Here is a 10,078-nt window from a genome sequence, read left to right as displayed (position 1 = left end):
CAATCAATGAGGTCTTTTATCTTGAAAAAAGGTTATAATTAGAGTTTTAATGGTTACTTACAAAAAAATTATAACGTTACCCATTAAATTTGACTAGTTGACACCTGTTTATACCACTTAGTATCACAATAACTTTACCTTGGGTATAAGATCCCAATGGAACCGAGTAAGACCGCGCAGAAACAACTTGTAGGCCAAACTATGTTACTCAGGTTAAACTAGTACTATTTTTTTATCACCAAGGGGGTTATCAGAAACGCAAATAACCCCCTCCTCCCTCTGGATACGGCCCTGCCCCCCATGCTATAATTTATAACTTAGCTTGGAGAACCCTGCACCCGAATGTAAAAGCCAAGGTACGACACGACAACATGCAAAACGTTTTAATAAACAGTAGATCAATTTATCATCACATTGTTCAAATTTGTCATTGCCACAATGTCAGGCGATAAGTGGACCGATAACACTTAACACTAACAACAGCCTCATCATATTCATGATATTGCAACAATACATTATTGAATCTTCGACGCATTCAATAATGACATCAACTCAACAACACTGAATCAAATGCATACCTGCTGAATGCCAGAAGTCCTTTTCGTATTCCTAGCACCAACAAGATGATTGTGTATCCTTTATAATGAGATCTGTGTATAAAGACCGAAAACCATCAATCGTTTACTTTCATATTCTTCGAACTCGGCTTGCGAACTGGATGTCCCTGCAACACCTGCGCAAAATAGTGTACATACGCTTCTAGTCATCGAATGATAAAAGTAGTCCAGAGTCCTAAGGTGAAATTGTAGCAAGCCAATTAATGAATACGACTCAATACAAAATAAAATAAACAACACTAAAATTTAAGTACTACTATTGTCCTTCAACAGCTCTCATGAGTTTATTATTAGTAAATGAAAAGTTATAGATCACGTAGAGGAAGTAGCGGAACGATTTTATGTAAATTTTAGTGTCGTTTGCATCTGAAATATATACGATGATCATAAGCAGAGTTGTAATGGGTCTAACAGAAGTAGGTATATATAAGAAAATTGTAACACGCTGTAAAAAGATAAATATTTAATTATAATACGATTGTGGCCAGAGATACAACGTTAACTATCCCGCAGAAAATCTCTAGTAACGCACGCTTCCGGTTTTATATCGTGTAATGTGATGATGTGATCATGCAGTGATTCATTGTTTTGTACCGTCGTAAAGGTTATTCTTCAACGTTTAAGAGACTATAACGAAGATTTGAAGCTCTGCTTTGAAGTTAGTCGAAGATTTAGTTCTTAAAGTCATGCTTAAGATCAACAGGACAGTTGTTTATCTAGATTAAAAATTCAGGCATCCCTTTTTCAAACACAGTGGCTGGAGGTAGGTCTACGCCTACGCCAGCTGAGCCGTCGTTCGTTGAAGCCCCTTTTTTGGCGTTAGGGTTAGGGTTTCAAACGCTGTGGCTACGGGTACGGCAGCCGTATCTTAATGTCTCGAGGCTGGAGGTACGGCAGTCCATTCGCTTTCATACTTAAAGCGTGCGTTCACGACTTTTGGCGCGGATTTGCGGCTGCAAAACCGGTTTTTTTGTAGCTCGCTCGAAAACTGAGCTTTTTAAAGTGGTGAACGCAATTGTAGCTGCACTAATCGCACTCCAAATTAGCGCGGATCCTAAGACCACTTCCGACTGTGGCTATTTGGAATCAGCTCGATTATTTGCCACCGCGGCAGTGATATTTGCACCGCGGACGTGATATTTGACACCGCCGGAGCGATACTAGCGAGATATTTCGCTGTGTGCAACAACGACACTATTAGTCTCACTATATGCTCCGCTATTAAGCGCGGCTGAGCAGCGCGCGTTTTTTCTATGTGTGATGAACGCGCCTGAATGTCTCGCAGACTGGAGGATACGGCAGTCCTTCGGCTTTCATACACGCCTTGGGAAATAAATTCACGATTTGAGAGTTTAGATAAGCTAGAACCCTAACTCTAACCCTAACCCTAACCCTAACCCTAACCCTAACTAAACGCCAAAAAGGGGCTTAAACGAACGACGGCTGCCGTACCTCCAGCCACTGCGTTTTTCAAACTTCCAAGCTCCAGCGTATGGCTGGATCCTCACCTCAGTCTCAGACAGTGAGGCTGGGTTTTGTGGCGTTACACTAGTAACGCTCATAGGGTCTATGTTCCCCAGGGTACTGCCGGAACGTACCCTGGGTACGGTCCGGTATACCGGAACGTACCCTGGTAACTATCTAGCTGATATGGTTAGGGTTAGGGTTAGGGAGTAGGCGTAGGCGACTCCCTAGACTCGTTAGTGGATTAGGCGAGGTACGGTCTGGCATATTAGATTGTAGTATTTAGTACCAAGGTATACCGGACCGTACCCAGGGTACGTTCTGGCAGTACCATGTGGGACATAGACACTATCAGCACTAGTAACTGCCACTTAGCATGACTCTAACCAAAACGCTATCAAATCCAGAAAAGAGAAAAATAACTTTAAGTTCAAATAAATAAATGTACAATTTAATACGTTACGCATGCACTGATGCACTGCAGTGACCGTGTCACTGTCAGTGATGTAAAATGTCGCAAACTATTTCATTCAGAATCAGTTATAAAAACTTATTATTATGCAAAAAAAATCATCATAGATCACGACGACGACAAAGATGTCCTTACTGATGGTGCGCACCGATTTTTCATTTCCCGATCTCACTGTAGGTAAAACGAACGCAAAGAAAATGAGTGTGGCAGAGACTTCAACTGGCATGGACATGCCTGTCCTTCCCAGCCAGCCCGCGAGTGCCGGGCCGTCGAACGACAAGTCCCAGGAGTCGGACGCCGAGAAGAAGACGAGTCCTCCAAAATCAACGAGCCAGAGTCCGCGACGGATTTCCGCGAAGAAGAGATCGGCGAGCGAGACGGAGGCCGGGAGCAACGACGCAGATGCGGAGGCGTCCGATTCCTCAGAGCCGCCCGCGAAAGCGAAGAAAGAGGAAGAGGTGCGCAGGGAGGATGCACGGTGTAGTGTTTAGTTTTTGTGAGCTGTGAGAAGAGGCGGTTAGTGTTTCAGTGACAACGTGTGAATGAATTGCCCTCATCTTTTCCACCCTCCCCTATCGTGGTATTTGTTAGCATGCCAGAGTTGTGACGAGGTCTTCACAGCTATCTACAGCTATTGGCTGTGCCCATTTACTGATTGGCCCTAACCTAGCTATATTTCCAGTTAATCATGAAAATTATCATGGGAATTGGATCCAGACCTAAGAATAAACCCCATGCACATTTTAATCAACCTTGTCCTGGCCATCACAGTGGATGGTGGGTTCAAAATAGTAATAGCAGGTGAACTGGTCATCACTGTGTCATCGTTTAACATTTTCCACCTGACACCTTCCCATGTAGTACATGAAACCCTCAGAATTCATACACACACGGGATGGGGGAAAAGTTTGTGTCCCACCCCAACGAAGCAATAAAAACTGGGATCATATGGTTAAAAAGAGTGAGCGAATAGCCCGTAAACGAACTACCGTAGAATAAATTATCAACTGATGTAATTAAATCATCCTGATTCTGAGGTCGTACGAGGATAGATCTTAGCTCTACCGCCGTCGTCAGAGTGAAACGCAAGCACAGTGCGAAAATGCCGACGTTAGCTGTGGGGATATTGAGGGGACATATTTTTTTGTTGTTTATATATATATATATATATATATATTGTATTTTTTTCCCCTTATGTTGTATAGCATCACTCAGAAATTATTTTTTTTTAACTGCTCAACACTATTGCATCTATCAGATCTTTTCTCCATAAAAAGACTCTCTACAGTACATGTAATTGTATTTGAATTACAAGCAATAAAAATTTAATGATAATAATAATAATATATTGCATCCGTCTACAGCAGGGCAAGGACGAAGGTACGGAGCTTCTCATCAAGGAGCTTGACATGGAGGGGGACGACGAGGACAACCGCGCATCGGATCCCGAGGGGAAGGCCGAGGAGAAGCTGAGGGAGGAGAAGCGGACGAAGAAGAAGAAAGAGGAGGAGAAGGAGCGGCAAAAGCTACAGTAGGTTGGCGACGTTCGATCGTATCACCGCGCAAAACATTAAATCGATTTGATGTATTTAATCTCACGTTTACCGATAGATCCATCTTATGTTAATGACTGGTTCTATAATGATAGAAATGATGATCTCTCGTGTATCACTAATATGAATTCACATCTGTCACAATATAGGTGACACAGATGAATGGTCATCGATCGATCTACCTCGAGCGATAACCAAACAGAAAACATGCACAAATTCTTCAATATTATAATATATCTTCAATGTAATGTGCACAAATAAATATCAGCGAATGCAATGAAATAACTTCGGTGTGAAACGACTGTGGACGTTTTCGCGTCGGTCACCACGGTAACGCTCTTCTCTAATCGCCGTGTTGTGCACGCCCCCTGCAGGGTTCTTGTGTCATCCTTCACGGGGGAGCAGCTGAATCGTTATGAGATGTATCGGCGAGCGGCCTTCCCCCGAGCGGCCGTGAGACGGGTGAGTGTGCACTCATTCTTATGTCATCTACATATAGTACGGTCTTATATATACAGTACAGTCTTATATATACAGTACAGTCTTATATATATACAGTACAGTCTTATATATACAGTACAGACATCATCTACATCCTGTAAAATCTTATACATCATGATCCAGTACAGATATCTATATCCATTCTTTACGTCATCTACGTTCAATCATCGGTGCCAGCCTAGCATGTGTAGCCATGAAAGTGTGAGCTCTTGCTGGTGTGAACCTACTGGGTCAATGTCACTGCTGGGATGGGGAATGTAACTAACCACCCGTCTGCTGTTAAGATTGGCCTAAGAGGAATGTAATGGTGTGTGTTTACTGTTAAGACTGGATTAAGAGAAATCTAACTGCTTGTCTTCTGTTAAGATGGAATTAAGAGAAATATAACTGTGCTTGTCAATTTTTAAGATGTAATTAAGAGAAATCTAATGGTGTGCCTACCGTTAAGATAAGACTAAGAGAAATCGAACTGTGTCTATAGTGTTAAGATGGAATTAAACTGAATGTGACTACTGAGTATCTGCTGTTACGATGGGAATATGGAGAATCTCACTTGCTGTGAGTGGTGACTGGAAGGCCTTTAGTTCAGTATGCAGCGTTTTCTCTCTCCCTCTCTCCACAGATCATGCAGTCACTTACAGGAGGCACCATCGGTCAGAACGTCGTCATAGCGATGGCCGGAATCGCCAAGGTCTTTGTCGGCGAAGTCGTGGAAGAGGGTGAGCATGTACCGATGTTCTGATCTTGGAGAATTAAAGATAGATCCGCGAGATATTCGGATGTCTACGCAAAACTTCACGACGAGTTTTCACGACGCGATTTCACGACGAGTGGCTCGAATTTGAAAAACCATTAGACGTGCTGTGTGTGTGTGCGCGTGCGTGTGCGTATATATATGGTTACACATTTTGGATTTATCTTGAAATGGAATTACTTAGTATCATGCAACGCTGACAAATTCCGAGATTCGTCGCAAAACCGACGCCAGGGTGCGAAACTAACGCGAGTCCGGAGTCAAATACTCCCTGATTTACTGTCGGACACCCTGATTTGATATATGCAGGAGTCCGTGTGACTCGCCGTCTGCTATATACTAACTATAGTTCGTTATAATCCATAAACGTGGGTTTCACCAACCAATCAGAGTGACGTTGACATGACAATGACATATACCAACATGGACGAACGCTGGACGACACATCGTTTCATAACGGAGGGATGCCGGATTCCCCCAAGATACAAACATCATAGAAACTCATCTATGAGTCTAACTATGAAACGATATAGATCTTAACTATCTACAAACATTAGATACCGGATTCATCATCATAAGATTATTTCCTTCTTTCTAACATGACCGAATGCTGTTGATGAGACCTCTCTCTCTCCAGTGAAAAAAATACACGGGGGCTCGGGGCGATTTAGCCCTGGAAATGCCAAAAAGAGCCCTGGAAATGCCAAAAAGAGCCCCCGGAAATTTGCATAGAGTTCAATGGAAATCAAATTTTAGAGTGCTATTTTCATGCACGCGAGCTTGAAAAGTAGCCCCCGAAAAATAAATGTTAATTTTTTTCCTGTCTCTCTCTCTCTCTCTCTCTCTCGTCAGCCCTCGACGTGACGGAGCAGTGGGGAGAGTCGGGCCCGCTGCAGCCGAAGCACATACGCGAGGCGACGCGGAGGCTGCGCCAGAAGGGACTCATACCGAACACCAAGTACAAGAAGCAGCTGTTCTTCCGATAGCAAGCGTGGAGGAGGGGCGGGGCGTGGAGGAGGGGAGACGTGCGGGTGAGGAGACAGGGCGGGGTGAGGAGGAGGGGCAGGGCGTGGAGGAGGGGAGACGTGCGGGTGAGGCCAAAACAAAATATATGTGTGGTTACCGTTACATGCCGAAAAAAAATAGGGTAGGTAGGTATGGAAAACATTTTATTTTCTTGAAATATTTTATTTACGAACCATGTCCGAAGGATGTGCGTTGTGCCTTTTGAAGCAGGAACTGTCCAATTCATTTTTTTATTTTTTTTATTTTATTTTTATTTTTTTTACTTTAAAAGAAAAATGACAATAAAATGTTTAGGGTCGCTGGGAATAAATAGGGTCGGTCGGGAAACCGTAACCACGCCTATATTTTGTTTTGGCCTGAGGAGAAGGGACAGGGCGAGGAGATGGGGCAGGGTGAGGAGGAGGGTCTTACACCAAACACCAAGTACAAGAAGCAGCTGTTCTTCCGATAGCAAGCGTGGAGCAGGGGCGGGGTGTGGAGACGAGAAGGAACAGGGCGTGGAGACAAGGAGAAGGGACGGGCATGGAGAAGGGGTGGAGCAAGGAGGAGGGGAGAGGCAGGGAGGTAGGGTGGAGGAAGGAGGGGTGGAGCAAGGAGGAGAGGAGAGGCAGGGAAGTAGGGCAGAGCCTGGAGTAGGGACAGAGGAGCGAGAAGGCAGGGAGGAGCATGGGGGAGTGGAAGGGGCAGAGTTGGGGGAGTGGAAGGGGCAGAGTGCAGGAGAAAGGCTTCAAGCTGGCAAGTGTCAGACGGGGCAAGAATAGGGCAGGGAGGGGCAGAGAGGCGGGGGAAAGTGAAGAGTCAAAACAAAGGGATGACGGCATGACGCAATAAGGAGCGGCTGAGCTATGTGGAATGGAGGAACAGAGGAAGGGGTTATTTTAAGTGTCGCGGAACTAACCGCCGAAGTCTGATTGAGCAGAAATATCGAACACGTAAATATTTTTGTACATATATTTATAGCTGCTTTAATGATTAAAACTGTAATATAAAACATACTTTATATAGCGTAGTAACTATACATGTAAACACTACGACGATAATAACGTCAATAAACCGTTTCGACGCACATAGTGTTGCTGTATACATTCGTCGTATATTTTCTAATGATTTTCCAATGAAAATGTACTTGGTAACTGGTATATATACAGCATAACTTCATCAATAGTAACGTAATAATGCAGGTCTCTCTCTCTCTCTCTCTCTCTCTCTACTGGACACGTGAAATGGTGCGGTCAATGTGCCGTGAATTGCACGTCAGAGCCACCTACAATTGCACACATTTTATATATGAGTGACTCCCCCCAGCTATAGTACACAGTTTTTCTTAATACGGTCTTTGATTCTTTATTGGTTATTATTTTTTTCCGATTATCTCTGAGTTAAGTTATGTCTCAGATGCGTAAATTGCCGCAACTGATCAAATCAATCTTGCCCAATCGTCTCGAACATTTTAAAGTACCTCGTGTTCGATTTTCGGATTCGTGAAACGGAGACGGAGCGACGTATCCTTCCTCGCGGATCTCCTCCTGTAAGGTGAATCGGCGGCGGTTACCCTACGTAGGTTTCGTCAGCCAAGTCTCAGACTTCTTCTTCCTCTTCTTCTTCGCCTTCTTCCTCTTCTTCGTCGTCTTCCCCGCGCCTCTCCTCGCCTTCTCCTCCGCGGCGCGCGCATCCGCAATCCCCGGCAGGCATCCCGATCCCCCCGCCGGGCCCCCCGCGCGTTCTGACGACTCCCTGGAGGTGCTCGCCTCCGTTACCGCGCTCCCGTCCTCGTCCCGCGCCGAGTCGGCCGGCGACGCGTTGCCGCGGCGATGGTCCGACAGTCTTCGGTTGATCTCGGGCAGGAGCTCCGCGCTCGTCGCTGCGTTGGCTTCGGGATTCCGCTGGCTCTGCTTCCGCGTCGACGACGCGCGGCCCGACCTCCTCCCGGCGGCCCCCTTCGTCTTCCCTCGGGCACCTGCTGGCGAGACAGGGGGCACTGATGTGAAATCTACGGTCGAGGTTCGTGTTTATCGATCCATCGATTGTCTATAGATTATGATTATGTCGTGGATCTGTATCTTATATCCTAGATCCGTAGATTATATCGGAGATTTATAGATTATACCAAAGATTTATAGATTATACCGGATATTTATAGATTATGCCGATGATTTATAGATTATATCGGAGATTTATAGATTATACCGAAGATTTATAGATTATATCGGAGATTTATAGATTATACCAGAGATTTATAGATTATACCAGAGATTTATAGATTATACCAGAGATTTATAGATTATACCGAAGATTTATAGATTGTACCGAAGATTTATAGATTATAGTGGAGATTTATAGAATATGCAGTAGGTTTATAGTGTCTAGATAGTTCTAGAACAATCTCGCTCTACGATCGCTTACCCTTCTCTGAGCTTTCGGTGGCGTCTCCGACATCCTGGACACTGTCGTGCTGCTTCAGCGGGCACGACGTGCTAAACCACTGCGACTTCCTTGGCAGGCCGGCCGTCGCTTTCTCCTTAATCTGAACGAGATCCGATGACGGAACTTTATTGTTGTAAGTACGAGACGGATACGGAAGCAGGTAACGATGCGACAATTTTGACAGCTGATCTGTATGACAAGTTGGAGCGATGGCTGGTGGCACTTGAGACAAAGACAGGTTAGATGATGAAACTGTTGCATCGACAATAATTTTGGTAATAATCTTGCAATTTTGATTATCTTATATTATCACGAAATTATTTATACAATATCACACGCTATATCATCAGGAGTGAATGGAAAACAAATATTCATTGTTATTCATTGTTTTTATACATCATTCATTCATTCGTGAAAGCCCGACGACATTGCTCTAATATTGAACTCCATTTGAAATGACGTCGGACAGAAGATCACAGCCGTGTTCAGAGGTACGGGGCGAGAAATTACAGTCGGGTGAATGCAGACAGGCTTACCGTGAGGTCGTGGACCATGGTGGCAATGCTCTGAGGTCGCGTCAAGGACATCCTGTAATCGCACGAAGTAACGTGTCAGAGTGCGTGCGGGCGTTAGATTAATTCAACCCATTAAGCTTTATTTCTTACACTTTACTTACTGCAATCAGTTACGATGCAGTTCAGTTAATTGTAATTAATTGCATTTGAAACTTGATTTATATAATATATAATATATAATATAACTATTAATTAATATATATACTTATTTATAATAGCATCTGAATTATATATATATATATGATGACGATAAAGATGATAATGAAAATCATCGAGGTGCGCGCGAGAAGAAGAAGCCAACCCCGGTCCCGTAGGCTTTGGCGAGCCTCTGGGAGGTTTCTCCCGCACAGGAGGAGTCCTCGGTGGGCTCGGGATCACTTCGGACCGCGCCAACCGGGGAGGTCCTGGAACCTCCGCCAAAGTTCTCGCCGTTCCCTGATCATCGCTGTTGTTCGGCGCACACTGGTTATCCTTGCCCTTTGCGGGAACATTGCCGGAAGCCGCGCCGTCGATGCCACCTGGTGGGCGAATGATGAAGCTGTTAGGGGGATTGTTTAGCGAAGAGCGTTTTTTGAAATCGTGTCGCGCACTAGAGTGATAGTCTGTTTGAAAAGAGAGCTTTCTTGCGTACGCTCCCTCTCTTGCTCTTTCTCTCTCTCTCTCTCTCTCTCTCTCTCTCTCTCTCTCTCTCT

General features: G+C 44.6%; 1 protein-coding gene across 1 annotated transcript; it reads left to right on the top strand.

The window, feature by feature from the left end:
• Positions 1 to 991: 991 nt before the first annotated feature.
• On the top strand, positions 992 to 6,362 carry LOC106815826 (transcription initiation factor TFIID subunit 11-like). Its single transcript, XM_014820345.1, has 6 exons — positions 992 to 1,033; positions 2,731 to 3,011; positions 3,918 to 4,084; positions 4,481 to 4,568; positions 5,230 to 5,326; positions 6,214 to 6,362. Exons 2-6 carry the CDS (start codon positions 2,751 to 2,753, stop codon positions 6,345 to 6,347), a joined length of 747 nt encoding a protein of 248 aa, XP_014675831.1. The 5' UTR covers positions 992 to 1,033; positions 2,731 to 2,750; the 3' UTR covers positions 6,348 to 6,362.
• The last annotated feature ends 3,716 nt before the right edge of the window (positions 6,363 to 10,078 follow it).

This window comes from Priapulus caudatus, unplaced genomic scaffold, assembly GCF_000485595.1.
Source record: "Priapulus caudatus unplaced genomic scaffold, Priapulus_caudatus-5.0.1 Scaffold1211, whole genome shotgun sequence".
In the NCBI taxonomy this organism is placed as follows: Eukaryota; Metazoa; Priapulida; class Priapulimorpha; order Priapulimorphida; family Priapulidae; genus Priapulus; species Priapulus caudatus.
The sequence above is the reverse complement of the archived record's forward strand: the minus strand, read 5'-3'. Positions and strand labels throughout refer to the sequence as shown.

Excerpts from the sequence above, each read along its gene's own strand:
- LOC106815826 (XM_014820345.1), top strand. The coding sequence starts at position 2,751 with ATGAGTGTGGCAGAGACTTCAACTGGCATGGACATGCCTGTCCTTCCC. Across the intron at positions 3,012-3,917 it reads AAGCGAAGAAAGAGGAAGAG|CAGGGCAAGGACGAAGGTAC; the intron begins GTGCGCAGGGAG and ends ATCCGTCTACAG. Across the intron at positions 5,327-6,213 it reads CGGCGAAGTCGTGGAAGAGG|CCCTCGACGTGACGGAGCAG; the intron begins GTGAGCATGTAC and ends CTCTCTCGTCAG.